This window comes from Euprymna scolopes, chromosome 11 (genome assembly GCF_053919585.1).
Source record: "Euprymna scolopes isolate OS-2025 chromosome 11, ASM5391958v1, whole genome shotgun sequence".
Classification (NCBI taxonomy): domain Eukaryota; kingdom Metazoa; phylum Mollusca; class Cephalopoda; order Sepiida; family Sepiolidae; genus Euprymna; species Euprymna scolopes.
Window position 1 is genome coordinate 109567422 of NC_136492.1, and position 16648 is coordinate 109584069.

General features: G+C 32.6%; 1 protein-coding gene across 2 annotated transcripts in view; it reads right to left on the reverse strand.

Moving 5' to 3' along the window:
• The window catches only part of LOC145288067 (rab-like protein 2A), a 268601-nt gene that overhangs the window by 87731 nt on the left and 164222 nt on the right, over positions 1-16648 (reverse strand). For both annotated transcript variants that reach the window (XM_080136120.1, XM_080136121.1), the window contains exon 5: positions 14391-14502. In XM_080136120.1, the coding sequence (XP_079992246.1) occupies positions 14391-14502 (112 nt within the window). The remainder of the gene's footprint in view (positions 1-14390; positions 14503-16648) is intronic.

Genomic DNA, 16648 nt, shown 5'->3' on the forward strand with positions numbered 1-16648 from the left:
GTTCACATACAGCTTGAGGGCATCCATGAAGAACAGGTGGTTGACTCTTTTGTTCAGGACTTGTTGGTGTCCCTGGCTGATCACCATGTGACTTTAAATGTCAACTGAAAGTAAAGTTTACTATATAATAAAGACTTGAGCTGAGCACTGAATAAACTCTAGTTAAATATTAAAATACACACATCTATTCCAAAAGTATTATAACATCAATTGTAATATATAACTATTTCTTGTTTTCTGAGTCAATAAATACTTCAAAGTCTGTAGAACTTTTGCAGGGGAAATTCAGCAGTGTTCAATATTTATGCATAATGATATATATATATATATATATATATATATATATATATACATACACACATACATATTGATAGGCCGCTCAGTGTTGCTCAGTCATAAGATACACTGAAATATGATATTTTAATTCATACAACTTATGTATTTACTATTATAGAGACAATTCTCTATCCATTATTATATTAAACCCAATATATTAGTAAGATCAAAACTAAAAATATATATATATGGTTTTGTTTCAATTCTAACTGATGGCACCTAAGTCATATATATATATATATATATATGCCTTAGGTGCCATCAGATAGAATTGAAACAAAACCATACAACTCTCCACCCTCATTCCTTAGCACCTGATCCACGCTCATTATATATATATATATATATATATATATATATATATATATAAATTCATTTTCTCCCCCTTTTTCAATTCACTTTTCATCCCTTTTTTGAAGACAAGATGCAAGCAAGCAAGGTCCACAGAATTTTATAATTATACCATACTTTGGGGTAATTACACCAAGTCCAAGTTAATTGTGCGAACTAGCTAAACATGCTTTTTTTGGCAACCATGCATATAAAGAGCATTTTTTTTTTTAGTTGGCGCAATTATCCCCGGATTTGGTGCAATTACCCCAAAGTACAGTATAGATTACTGGTTGGCTCTACCTGGCTATGCCAGGATTTTTAAATTAACAACACAGGACAGGATGGTATCTTGGTGTTGCCTGTGAGGAATACAAAAGGATTAACGTATAAAAAAAAAAATCTGCAAAAAAGGTAATTTAAAAGTTTTTATTATTTTTTTTTATTTTATTTTTTTTTTTTTAGATATTTTAGCTTTTAGAGTATTAGTGAGCCAATGTGAATGGATTGTGGGGAAAGATTAATTTTTATTTCTTTTTAGTAATAGGTCTCCAGAAATTTGCAATCGTGATGTAAATAGTTTTGACTTTCCAGAGAAAGCTGAATAGAGTTTTGATGCTTCTAGCCAACACAAACTGAACTAAAAAAAAATTAATAAAATAATAGTAAAACTCAGTTTTTGTTTAGATGGGGTTAGTTTAGAGTAAAAAAAAAAATAAATAAATAAATAAAAATAAAAAATTAGATCGTTTGGTGAAGTTTGTAACGATTTGTTATTGTCACTTTTACTTACACAAACACCGGTATTTTCCATCATGGGCGATTTTTTTTCTCTTAATTAAAGAAATTAACCCCCTTCCAAAGAATCTATGAAAACTTAAAAAGGTTTTTAGAAAGTACCCTTCCCCTTAATCTATACACAAATAAAGTCCAGTTTTAATTGCACTGATATTGATATTAAAAGCCTACTTTTTCTATTTAAAAATCATTCTATAGAAATTATTAATATACTTAATCATGGATATGCAAGCGACTTCATATAGGTTAATTAATTTGCATATTCTTTTAAAAAACGAACTTTCATTAATTAGTTATTCATTTTTTAATGTTTTTTTTATTGGATGATTGGTTTCATTTTACTATCACGCTCAGTTCTATTTATGCATATTTTTTACATTATGCATAATTGTATAGGATTTAGGATGAAAACGTTCTAGCACATGTGTGTATGCATATATAAGCGACCTTTTTTTCACTCACGTTCACCCCTAAGAAGGCATATCGCCACTTGGATGTAAGGGGCTACTATTTGGGACCATGCTTAGGAAAGATTGACAAGACGTTGGTTTATGTTACATTTAAACATCCGCATATCAGTACAGCCAGGAAAACAGGTAGCAGAAAGGGAATTCCAAAGTCTACCAGTTTGATAGAAGAAACTATAAGAATAGAATAGAAATGTCAGTGTGTGTGTGAGTGTGCAGAACAGTCTTTACCAAACTCCTCTCTTAATCTTTGGTCTAAAGACTTAAAATGTGATATACAGGGGATTTGGACCTGTGGAACAAAATAAATCTGGAGTTTAGCCGGTAAAAATAGCTGCTAAGGAGTCAAAAGAAATAAAAATGAACTTGACAGGAGTAAGCTGACTAAATGTGTTACTTTTACCCATTTTGAACATTTTATTATCCATCTGTTGATAACTTAAACGGTAACTACTAAGGCTGAGTGCTAAATGTTTTAGTTTTGATTCGAGCTGATGGCACCCAAGTCATTTTTTTTTTTAACTTTTGAAATCATTATTATGTATTGGGTACAATATAATAATCAATATAGTATTGGCTCGATAATAATAAATACAAAATCTACATAAATTAAAACATCATATTTAAGTGTATTTTATGACTGGGCAACACCAGGCAGCATGTTAGTTATATATAAAACAGAAAAAAGTAATTTGGATAATAAAAAAATGTCATCTCCCCAGTTTTCCCATCTAAAAATTGATAAACAGTAAATTGCATTATTTATTTTATTTATTTTTTTGTTAAAAGTCATACTCTAATAGGTATTATTTTCTATAGATGTTTTGTTCGTAATGTTATCCTTTCAATGTGCTGTTTATCACCGACCGAGAATCTCATTAACTGTTATACTAGAGTGGCCTTTGACATAGCCATGTGGTGACCCATTTTCTATTGTAAGGTTCTTTTTGTATGACAGAAATGATTTAAATATTTGTTGAATTTGATTTCAATCAGACGAAACATGTAGAATGACATTAGTCTCGTATTTAATGTCAAATAATTTACTGAAATAATGTTTTAATAAGTAAAAAAAAAAAAAAAAGATTTAAACACCGAAATGAAAACGTTTATGATATATATTTTTGGTGCTAGTGCAGAGAGTGATCCGCACTATTTTTTAAATCGTATTTCCAAGTTTAATTAAAGTTTTATATGTTTTTTATTCAATTGTAAGGTTGAAGTATAGAATAAGTACAAAACATCCTCCCCTCCCCATGTTAAGAATGGCTTTTTAAATAATAACGTTATTATTTACGTCCGGATCACTCTCTGCACTAGTACCACATTTTTAGCATTTCTATCAAAGACATTTTTTTTTTTTTTTTTTGCTAATGGAACCTTTGTCTGTCATGTTCTTGGTCTCTGAATAAGAAATACTTCTGGACTGATAATTTTAATTTTGTTTCAATCCACTGAACCTCTTCAAGGGATTGGAACTTTCTCCATAGTAAGAAAAGAAAAGCATAAATAACAGTCAGAATAGTAATTGTTAAAGTACACAAAAAAATGCCATTACTGAAGAAGGCATTTCTCTGAAGGTCCTCATATTTACGTAAAATGTTAATCTTGGTGGAATTCATTATTTTCAATAAAATCAGAGTTCTAAAAGAGTAATTTGAAGTAACTTAATTTCTCTGGAGTTCCTCAGTAATGTTATGAATTTTATGCAGTAAAATAGTTTTTTTTTTATTAGCATGTTTATGTTTTGTATAATAGTATTTATAAATACACATTACTTACACGTGATCGTTTTTCATTAAAAGTTATAATGTACTGGTTTGACGCTGTTTTTTTCCTAATATACAAATAAAAATTATGGAAAATAATTTTTTCAGTAAGTACTGAAATTTAAATAATATAGCAAATAGCAGCAAAGCAAATAGCTTTTTTAGCATCAGAAGTGTAGTATTTTATTCTTTGTTGGAATAATTAAAATATTTAGCTATTAGAATAGTTGTTTGTTTGTTTAATGGCGAATGGAATAGAGAATATTTTCAAAAATAACTTTATTTGAACTACGAATAATTCCCACTGTTTATTTTGTTGTTAAGAGCATGAATTTTGACATATTTGTCTTAAGTTGCAAAAACAATGAATTCTTAGCTGTTTGTCTTATTTAAAATAAAAAAAAGTATATTAGAAAATATACTGTTAAAAATAATAAACATATAAATTAAGAAGATCAACACAAAAAAATGTATTTGCCTGTTATCAGCAAGATGGCCACCAGGGATGCGTTTGATAAAACGTAATCCGGTTAACCAAAAGGTAAAACTACCAAGCATACAGAATTACAGAATAGAATTCTTTCATTCTGGAATGAATGTAACAATCTATAAACAAAGAATACAATCTAGAAGGGCGATGTGTGAGTACTAAATTTAAAAAGGTTATATGGTTGTTACCCTCTTTTTTGAAGACGTTCTGGGGAGAAACAAAAACCTATTAATAAATGTTAATAATTTTTGACAAAATAAGAAATGTAAGAATATATTCATGAAACATGCTGTAGGAAATGCAGTTATTGCTAAATGGAAAAGATTTGTATAGGAAGTGTCCGATACATTTTTATTTGGGTCTAACTTTGAAAATCTGACAAGATAAATTATATATATTCACACACATACATTATATAAGGCATTTTGTAAAAATTAAATTTAAGCCATTATTACCGCCCAAGCAGCTTGACTTTTGCATTGTAAATTTTAATTCAAGTCATTATATAAAAAATAATTTTATAAAATCAACAGTAGATTCTCTACAGTGCAATGTAGACTACACAATGTATCGTGGACTAAGTCACTGTGAGAGACATGTGAAGTTTTCTCCCAGTGCACTGTGATGAGTCCCTAATTAGAACAGGTAATCAATTGATTTAATTGAAAAATGAGTGATTTCACCAAATTCAATGACAATAAAAAAAAATGGGAGTGTGAAGCATTTGTTGATCATCATTCAATCTCAGGCAATGTCGGGTCCCCTTGCTAAGTGAAAGTCTTTGCAAAGGAAAAATTATGCAATAATAACATTTAAGTATAAACATTTTCCACCATTTGAAAAAGTTGTGGTAGACGAAAACAGATACATTTGCTTGTCTTATCTGCCTGAACATCTAAGTTGTATTTTGAAGAGAATACAAATGTTAAATATATTTATTGAAATATATAACAAAAAGAAATGAAATTGTAAAGAATGTATATGCCATTTTGAGAAGTGAAAATTATTTCAAACATTTTCTGTTAAACTATCTAATGTTAACAATTAGATATTTTTTAATTTAAAACTATAATTATATCTAGTTATAATCCGTTTACTTATAACGGGTGTCTTATGCCAAATTGATGATTGAATACGGTTAAATTTGTGTTCATTTTTGCATTAAATACTAATCTCTAAATGTGCATCGAACGGACACTATAATACTTAGTTCGTTGCACCCTCTCATAAAGGTCCATACGAAATTTCAGCCAGATCAGTACAGTAGTTACCAAAAAAAGTGGAATGGACGGAAAGAAAAACAGACTCAGATAATTTAGATATTTAGAAATATTATTATTCATTTTTAATAGATTTCATTTCTTAAGTCAATAGAATTAATATTAGCAAAACCATTGTTTAAAAAACTTAGATGCCCTTAGTTTAGCATTTCATAACTAATTGTGTTCAACTCAGCCTTTCGTACATAGTGAAAAGTTAATTATAGCAAAGAAAACGGTTATGTAATTAGCAAAGACAAACGGAAAAAAGAAAATGAGAGTGAAAAAGAAACAATGAAAACAAAACGATAGCAATTTTTTTGCTATGTCAACGTAAACCAACATATCCAACAAAAACGATTCAATTTTAAATGATGTAAATAATTTTCACTTTAAAATTGCATATATATTTTTTAAATACTATTATTAATGTCTTCAGTCTTTCTGTACAAACGTTTTTCAGAGCAACACAATATAAGGATATTTCATCTTACAAGTAAACACTGATTATTATTATTATTCAAAATAACATAAAATTAAAAGTTCAAATAGAATCCTCTTGATTATAGGATTTGGAGCTCAAATAAGATCTACTTGGTTCATATGAAGAATGGTGCACCTTCTAGAGATGTTTCCTTGAGTCACAACACTTAGCTAGATACTCTCTACTAGACCAGATGAATTCTTGTCCTGAAATTCAGTAAGTTTAAAAGAAAAAGAAAGATATAGAATAACATAGTTAATTGCTCATTTGAGGAGAGGAAAATTAATGGTCATTGGGGTCACTTGATTTCTGAGAATTTTTTTTTTTTTTACATGGGGATCACCACTTATCAAGGCTAGGAAGCTACTCGGGGATAAGGGTTTGTGTACAATAATACATGGGATAATATTGTGGTAATAGTTGGTATTGGAGATTTGATAAAGTGTCTTACTTAAGGGGGCGATTAATCAGGAATTTGTTTATGTTGGACTTGAAGACATCCAAGTTGTAGCCAGGTGGGAAACAGGCAAACGGAAGAGAATTCCACAGGCGTGCTCTTCTCAGAAAAAAGCTATGTTCATGGAATCTACGTTTTGATTTAGGCACAGATAAAGAGTGGAGGAAATTATTGACAGTGGTTTTAGCTAGACGGGTGTTTATCATGAAGGATTGGTGAGGGGGGACCAGAGATTGGAGCTCGGACGAGCACTAGACATGAAAATAACGATAAAACAAAGACAGGCTCACAACGTCTCTTCTGTGAGAGAGAGGCTGCAGGGAAGAGAAAAGGGCATCCCCCACCAAACCATGAAGTCTATTTTGTACTTTGTCAAGGCAGGATAGGCTGTTTTTTGAAGCTCCAGCCCAGATATGACAGCAGTACTCCATCTTTGGACGTACTTGGCTTTTATAGAGATAGAGAATTGCATCAGTAGTGAGATATCTTCTGGAACGGTAGAAGGATCTCACTATTTTCCTAGCGGCCTGAGCAACAGACTTGATATACGTGTTCCATTTCAGATCAGGAGTAAAGGTCAAACCCAGGAGCTTGTCAAAACATTAAGCCTCCCCAAGATGAGAGCCATCCATTTCAATTGATGCTAGATGAGGAACAGAGCATTGATGATGCAAAGTTAGGAGTTTGGTTTTAGATGCATTAAAGGTAGCCAGCCATCATCTCCCCCACTGAACCACGCGCTCAAGATCAGAGGAGAGGGAATCAGAGAGAGTTTTGTCATTTACGCCCTTTGATGTGTTGCCGTAGATGGTCGTGTCATCAGCATAGATATCAACGAATGATTTAAGTATGTGTTTTGGGAGATCATTGATGTAGATCAGGAAGAGAGTTGGACCCAGGATGGACCCTTGGGAGACTCCAGCATTAATACTGTGGGCCTCTGATTTCTGCCCATCAACCACTACTCTTATGAGCCTATCAGAGAGAAATGATTTAATGATTGAGAAAACATTTCCAGTTATACCGTAGCTGGAAATCTTGTGAAGTAGGCCCTTATGCCAAACCTTATTGAAGGCCTTTGATATGTTAAGAGCAATTGCCCTAGAAAGGAAGCCTTTGTTAAGAGATTCACTAATCCTGTGGGATATAACTGTTAGTACATCAGCTGTAGTTCTAGTAGAACGGAAACCGTATTGCATGTCACTAAGGAGGTTATTTCTGCTGAGGTGGTTGACTACTTCTTTGTTTAATATGGATTCCAGTAACTTACTTATGACACACAGGAGACTTATTGGTCTGTACTGAGAGGGAGATGACTTATCACCTGAGTTCTTAAATACAGGGCATACTGACGAGGTTTTCCAGGTTCTTGATTAGTTTGGCAACCTTTTGCACAGATATTTGTATGTTGGATAGTGTGTTTTCTGTTGTAGGAGGAAATACGGGGAGTTGATGACCTTCGTTGCAGAGGGTAGAGTTAACTGCTTAGTTTTTGACAAATAGTTTGGCGTTATCTGATGCTGATGAGATGACCTCAGGTCCATTGATGATGGTTGGGATAGAACACACACGTGTTCAGGATCCTGTTTGCTATTTGCCAAAACTGGTGGGAACCAAGCCGCTGCTCAGCTACTTTGGATTTGACGGATTGAGCATATAGCTCTATAGCTCTCTTGCATTTTTTTATTACTCTTTTACAGTGGTTGCTTGCAGTCCTGAAGGCAGCTTTAGTCTCAGTACATCTCTTACGTTGGTAGCTATGGAAAAAGTGATTTCAGTGCCAATGGCAGCAGCACATTCTGGGGAGAACCATAGCTGGTTGTTAGGTTTTTGTTGGAATTTTTTGGATGGTATGAATCGGTCTATGCCTACAATTAACCATTTGGTCAGGTCTGATACTATAGAGGATACATCCTTTTTAAACATGGAATGCAGAGGTAGATCAGATATTAATGTACGGAAGCTATTCTAGTCAGCCATAGAGTATCGATATACAATACGGTGGAGAGGTACATCTGAAGACTTATTGTATTTCATTTTTATCTTAACTGATACAACTGTGTGATTAGAGGATCCCAGGAGAGATAGAATGGAACATGAACATAGCTCAGGGGAAGTTGTGAGGAAAAGGTCTAGAAGGCTTGCATACTGACCAGTAGTATCGGGCACATGGGTGGGTTTGTGAACAATCCGAGTGAGGTCATAAGCAATGGCAAAATCATGACAGAACCTCCCCTCATCATCTGTCTTATTTGAATGGGTCAGCCATTCCACATTATGGACATTGAAGTCACCGCAAATGTGAATGGTAGCTGAAGGATGAGCAGACAGGATGAAGTCAGTTTTCTCAGATATACTCTTAAGGACAGTAACCCCGCTGTTGTGGGGGCGATAGAGGGCAAATATGAATGCGGTGGTGTAAGCAAGTGCAACCCGGAAGCACATGTAAGGTAAATTAGGGTCTTCTCTGGAGATATCTTTACCACACGGGAAGCCATTTTTAATGTAGGCGCATATTCCATGTCCATGGTGATCTTGGGGTCAGATTTAGATGTTAAGTGTTCTACCTCCTGCATTAACTCAATAAAGCACATGGATACTCCAGTACGAGGGTGTGTATAAGACCTAAACAAACTTAGCTTGAGTGTGTACAATGTGACTTTACTGCTTACAACATGACTAGCATCAATACACATAGAAAGTTCGGGACTGATGGTGATGATGATGATGATGATGATGATGATGATGATGAATACAAAGTTGTTTGGTTCCTTGACCATTGTCTAAGAGTAGATTGACTCAATCAAAAACCCTAACGAAGAAGGCCCATTAGGCCTTAAGGTTTTGAAAATTTCACCAATAAAATACGAAGTTCCATTTCTTAATTTACCACCAGAGACTACAGTATAACATCTCATGCGAGTGACGCCCTCTAGGTTTAAAACCGAATATTTTCAAGTGCGATAATTTTGAACATGCAGGTTTTTCTTTTTAATTATTTTTTAGACCATTTATAAACGTGAAAAAAAACAAAAAAAAAACCTCCTTTAGAACGAGGGTGTGTAAAAAATCTAGGGAAACTCGACTTGAGTGTGTATAAAGCGATTTGATTGCTTGCAAAATGACTAGCATTGACCCTATCGATCAAACTACATGAAGAGCAGGCATGAGACGGTGCCTGGTGTTGTCACCCCAGAGTCGAGGATATATTACAGAACCTTAAATACCATAACTGGATGATAATGATATATATTTAGGCAGCATTTTTTCTTCAAAACATAATATATTATCTACTTGTGTCTGCATACTTTTTCATTGATTCTTTCTAAATGACTGTTTTAAAAAACTTTTTTTTTACTCATGTTCACCCCTTATAAAGCATATCACCACTTGAACGTAAGGGGCTACTATTTGGGGCCATGTCTAGGAAAGATTGACAAGATATTTTTTATGTTACATTTAAACTTCTGCATATCAGTACGGCCAGGGAAGCAGGCAGCAGGAAGGGAATTCCAAAGTCTAGCTGTTCGAGGGAAGAAACTATTAGAATAGAAAGCTTTCTGGCATGTTTCTTACCATATGTACATATTAAGTAATGTTTTCTTGTGAAGGAGGCTAACAACCTTGCAGGTGATCAAGTATTTAATTGAGGTTCATGTCTTGAATATTAGAATTTCAGGTTAAAATATTAAAAAAAAAATAATGATAAAGAAATAATTTATCAAAGTCTCATTATACAAAAACAAAAAAAAAACAAGAGCATAATAATAAATGATGGATAAGATGTTAATAAAATGCTGGGTGGGCAAGAAATAAACAACTCTGAAAGCCTGAAACTGGGAAAATGGAATCAGAAAATAGACAGAATGTCTCCAGCGAGAAGATACTGATCTCCACACCTATTAATTGTATGCATGAAAATGAAGTCACACTTTTTTCTTTTTTTTAGCTTTTTGCACAAACATACTGAATAATAATTATAAAAGCCTATTTCTTTGTTCAATAATTTTTCTTGAAAACAATAGTTTGGATCAATAGATTATTTATATCAATAACTAGTTAATAGACTCCTTGAGTTTTACTTTCCACAAATGCTACGTATTTGGAATTAGGATAGTTTTTGTTTTGATAATTTGTCCAACCACCACACAACAAAGAATTTGCAAAAGTTCTTATAACCCACCAAACGCCAACTAATAAGCATAAAATGAAAAATATTTTGCTGCAAATGTTGACAGCTAAACAGGAATTTAAAAAATGGTTGATTTCAATAGAATTTAATTTTCATTTTAATTTGGCTTTCAATAAATGAGATATTTAAATCTTTCTTGAAATCGCTCAGTTTTACATTTCTTTTAGATTTTAAAGGAGGAAGAAACTTGGGAGCAGAAGATGTCATATTTTTGTGAATTATGAACAAACTATGCACTGCCTCTAAACACAAGAAACCAAGAAGCATAGATAATTCTACACATCTATATGTCTGTCTGTCTGTTTTTCCATTCCACTTTTTCTTGGTAACTACAGGACCAATCTGATTCAAATTTTGTATGGACCTTTCTTATGATAAGGTGCAGCAAACCAAGCATTATGGTATCTATTCGATTCACAGTTAGGAATTAAAAGGGATTAGTATTTAATGCAAAAATGAGCCCAAATTTACCATTAATTTGGCATAAAGCACTCATTCTAGGTCAATGGGCTGTAACTTTTGCCAGTTTTAATTTGCTAAAAAGTCCAGTTGCTATTTATTTGCCAATGCTAGATATTTCTACTCATGTTCGATAAAGCTCACAAAAATGACTTCATTCTTAGATGCATCCATTAAATGTGTATCTTGACATTGTTTCAGGCTAACAAATGGAGAGAGGCTCTTTAATTCAATTTTCTTTTTTTAGGAAGTGAGAACTAAGAGTACAGTTATCTATATCTCCAAGAAAAGAAAACTAAGATTCCTTCTATTACCTGGTTAGTCTTTCGTAGAGTTACCACAGACAAAATTAACAATGCCATTAACAACAAATACTAAAGAATTAGCTGAACTTTGAAAGAATTTCATTGTATTCAAACCCTGGCCAATTTTTTTCAATGAAAAATATTATTTCAGTTAGCACGAAGCTAATCCAATGAAAAATTAACTGAATTATGAAGCAATTTCAATGAAAAATGAATTGAAAAAGAAAATATTCTTGAACAATTATTGAACGATTTTCATGAAACTTTTAAAAACTGAAAATTCAAATTAAGAAAAATTTAAAAGAAACATTGTAAGTTTCACAAATAAATATTTTTTGAATAACAAACAACTAATAACAAGCAAAAATTATTTCAATTTTTTTGTGTTATATTTTGCTTAAAATCAAGATAAATATTTCGATTTTTTTTGTTTTATTTTTTTTTGTTCAAATCAAGTTGAATATTTCGACTTTTTAATATAGTAAACCGATGATAGCAAACAAATGTTTTCTTTATGATTTTTGTATTAGGAATAAGGCACTTTAGATTTTGGTGTTTTATATAAACTGCCCAGATGATTTTGACGATAACAGTGGCCTTATACTGCATAAGTACCATTAACTCATTGCACAATGGCTGTCCAAGATTTGCCATATATTCTGGTCCAATTAAATTTTGAGCAAGCAGCTCTATATACGGACTTACTGTTATAATGTGATTTCAGAAATTAAATACCATCTAAAACAAAGAAATTGAACACCACTTCCCATTTCCCATTGTGGACTGCAACATAGGTGTCTTTAAATTAAATATCAAGAAATACTTGTGATAAACCCATAAGTAATTATTTTTTACATTCTGTTAATCATTTTCAACCTTCTCATAATTAAATCAACAATCCATCTCATTAACCCTTATCCTCAAATAGCTTTAGATCTTGATTAGTAGTGACTCATTTTTACCCCCCCCCCTTCCTGCAAAAAACACAAAAACAAAAAAACAAAATCTGAAATGGCTTGGGCATTTACTATAAATAGCATCAAATTAATTCCAAAACGTAAAAATGCATTAAAGTTTTATAAAAGATGACGTGATATATCCAAGAGTGCAAATCAGTTTTGCTTAAAGAGATTAAGACACAAGTAATAAAAGATGTTTATCAATAAGGACATCAGCTGAGAAGAACAATGAAAGAAAAGAGAACTTTGAAACATGTTCCAGCTCATCTTACATGAAAAGAAATTAAGCTAAAAATACAGAGGAAAGAACAAAGATTTTGGACAGCAATACTCCTGGATCTCCATCTTGAAACAATACCGTAACATTGTCGCTGTTGTCATGAGAGGGATAATACATACAAACGTTGCTTAGGACTGGAAAAAGAGAAAAACAATTATCAGTATAATATTATGCTTGCTCTTTCTTTCAACTGTAGCCCCCTATTTAGAAGCATGGCATCACCCAAGAAACAAAGAAAAAGTAAAATAGAGAAACTTATTCTAAAATAAATCCTTCCAGATTTTAAATTTGTAGATGGCAAATAGAATTATTAATGTTCTAAATTCTATGAGAGACATTTTCAGGGTTCATGCAGACTTTCAATGTCCATTTTTAAGGTTTTTCAAAGTTTTTCTAGGCCTTCTCCAGATAAAATTCAAGTTTTCAAAACAAAATTTGGAGTTTGTTTAACAATCCACAGCAATTCGAAAAAGTGGTAAAAAAAAAAAAAAGTGAAGCATGCATGGTTCCCCGTGAGTGCACAGTGAACGAGACATAAAAAAAAAAATGACTAACTTCAGCATTTACACCCCGCCCCATTTAGCCCCAAAAGTTTTCAGGGGATGTCAAATCCTGGTGCAAATGAACAAACGGTGGCCTTAACATATGTAACTTTGAACACTTTAAGGTGGCCTTAACATATGTAACAAATGAACAAACGGTGGCCTTAACATATGTAACTTTGAGTTCTGTACCATGCAAAAAAGAAATGATTAAATCCATCATTTGCCACCTGCCCTATTTTAGCCCCCAAAGTCCCTAAGGGCTTAACATATTTAAATTTGAATTCAACACCATGCAAAACCGCTAAATAGATATACACAGAAAACTTTGGACAAATATGGTAAAATAGTCCTCAAAATGGAGCGTTTTTATTAGCCCAAGAGTTATCGCAAAGTATAGACAAACAAAATTATATTGAAATCAGTTAGTTACAACTTTACAGAAAGTTTTATAAAAATCCAAGACATTAATTTTCTTTTTTTAATAAGCACAAAAGTGTCAATTTTAGCCATTTTGACCCGAAAGGCACCCTGGAGCGAGGGGGGGGGGGCAACTGGAGTTTTCCCGGAAAAAAAGCAATGGAGTTTTCATCCAAACAGAAGTTAGAAAAGTCATGCTTCTTCACAGAATCAGAGCTAAAGTAACCAACGAAACAAAGCTAATTATAAGACTACAACAAAAGATTTTCACAAATTTAGCACTTTTGCAGTTCAGATAAAATCATCAAACTAAACTTCTACAATATCTCTCATTTACAAAATTGTTATCATCAAATTCCAACTTCCCAGGTCTTATGTACTCGGGGGCTCAATTTTGATACATCAGTGAATCTATTTGCCATGACAGTTCACATGTCCAAATCAACATTGTGTGTATGATTTTAACTTGAATTCTGGGACATTTAATTTTGTGTGGAAAGATGATATTAAGAGATTTTGCACAACTAGCAAAACATAATATTTTTATTTCTCACAATTTGCTGGGGGGGGGGGGGAGCATTCACTAAAGAAAAAATCAAAAAGCAAAAACAATCAACTGATGATGTGAGGCTATTCCAAAAGTATATACTAAAATTGGGTTAATTTGGGATGTAATGCTCAAATGTTGGTGACCAGCTGGAAGTGAAGACATTTTCACACATAGTGACAAGTGTGTAAAGAGGATATCAGAACTAAAGTACTGGTCTGAATGACGATCTTAAAAGACAGAGAGAATAAGAAGTAGTTTTTGCTGTTGATACAGATTACATCAAACATACTCACCATCAATCTTGTTGGCAGCACAAAGACATGGAATGTTTGGTCGATATTTACGAAGTTCCTTGTACCAGTTGGCAAGATTTTTATACGTTATTTTTCGAGTTGCATCAAATACCTGATGTAAAAATAGAAATAAAAAATTATTTTAATAAATCAGAATATTACAGGCAGATAATGTTTCGTAAAACCCTTTGATGTGGGTGAAGTTATTCGTTCTCAAAAATAGAATTGACAATGAGTCAAGATACTTTTCTTTTGAGTAGGAATATAAAACACATGCAAGATGAATAGGAATAATATTTTCATTTATTTCACTAAGCATGGATTCATTTTTTCATTTATCTATGAGTTGCTTCTAACTTCGAAGAGGCATGAGAAATCCAAACTTCCTTATTCATCTGAACTTTATGGGATGATCCTTCTTTTCTGTTCTAAACTGCAACTATCTTACTTCAAATCCCTATTTATGTCATGTGACTGAACTCCACCAATAACTCATCTACATTTGAAGCTAAGGTCAAATTTCATCAACCATAGCTAAGTAAGCCTTTGTATTTGACAAACAGTTTCACATTGGCGTGAATAGACTTTTGAAATAATATGTGCCGAGTATAACCAACAATTAAAACACTGTCACTGTTATAATTTGGTTACAAATCTTCAAGAGGCCCTGAGAAAGACTTTGAAGAAGAAATAATTATGACAAGAACATTTTGGGGAAATGAAATTATTATACAGAATCGATATCCTCTGAAAGCTGCTTACGCAATAAAGAGTTTATACTAATGGGTTACACAATCCTTACCCACATTTTTGATCTGGTATTGCTAAAGTTCAGAAGCAGGGAGAAATTCAAGATAACTAGAACCAATGCTGGAATAAGTAGAGAAGGACTAGTTTTCTTATTAAAAACTAGTTACTCTACTAAGGCTTGAGAGTTTAGTCTAGCCTACTATTCATACATAGATAGGGAAGGAGAGAATGGTTTATATCTCTCTCTGAAGAGTATTAGAGAAAGTAACTATTTTCAGTCATTTCCAAATTGGTATTTAGATACTGACCAAGCTCAGTGTTGCTTAACTTAGGTCATGTGATGAGAACCGGTAGTTGTAAGTCATTCCACTTGATTGTAGGGAATTTATTCTTTCAATAGATTCTGCTTTTCAAGAGTCTCATTTGAGGAGTAGATATGTAAATCGGGTAAACTCTTAACAAATGAATGCAGGTGTTTTTTTGCCTTTCTTTACCTGCACGAGACTTGTCAGGGGATCAAAAGAACTTCTTCAACGAAACAATTCAAACAAAATGTCAGATGAAAAAATACCAAAAATCAATCTGACACATCACAAACACGTTTTCCGCTCGGATTTGTTTTTAAACATGAAATTTAAATAAAAATTTTAGATTTGTATGACAGACTGTTTTACAAATTATTTGGATTATTTGAAATTATTACTGTTCTCATCTTGAATGTTATTCGCACAACATTCCGCTGATGTAACCTTCAACCTTCTTCAGGTGCATTTTGTCAAACTCGAGAATCTGCACGGAATTCTAAATGAAAAGTTTTATTTAGTAGCATCTCTTGTTCCATCAGCCATGACTGAGCAAAAGTTCAAAGTAATTCGCAATTATATTTTGGGTGTCACCCACAATGAGGACTGAAGCTTCAATGTCCAGAACAGTGTGACTTTTACAACTAAATGATATCAAGTACTCTATCCACTGTCCCACAGTTTACTTAGGATTTCTACCCAGTCATGGCTAACAGAACCAGAGAATACTAACTCCGTGGATTAAATAAAGGATTCTGTTTGGAATTTTTTGCAGATTTCTAATTTTGATAGAAAGATTACAGTGTTTGACAAGATACACCTGACAAAGGTCGGAGGTTACATTGACTGAAACGTTTTGCAAATAAAAATGAGAACAGTAGCCCAAAAAATAAAAATAATCAATCCTCATCTAAAAATTTCAGAACCATAACAGATTATTTTTATCTTGAATAAATTTTACAGCACTCGTGCAATAGAATTCAATCGTTTTGATTGTGAGGATCAAAATCTGTCATACAAATTTAAGTATTTTCTTAAAGCAAAAATATATATTGCTTGTATATGGAACCAGAACTACCTCCCTTGAACACCTCAAATGAGAGTTCTTCAGAAATGTTCTCATGGCCTCTTTAATTTTATTTTCTTTAATTAAAATGCTGCCATAAAAATATATAAAGTTGCTTTTAACAATAACATTTTCAAACA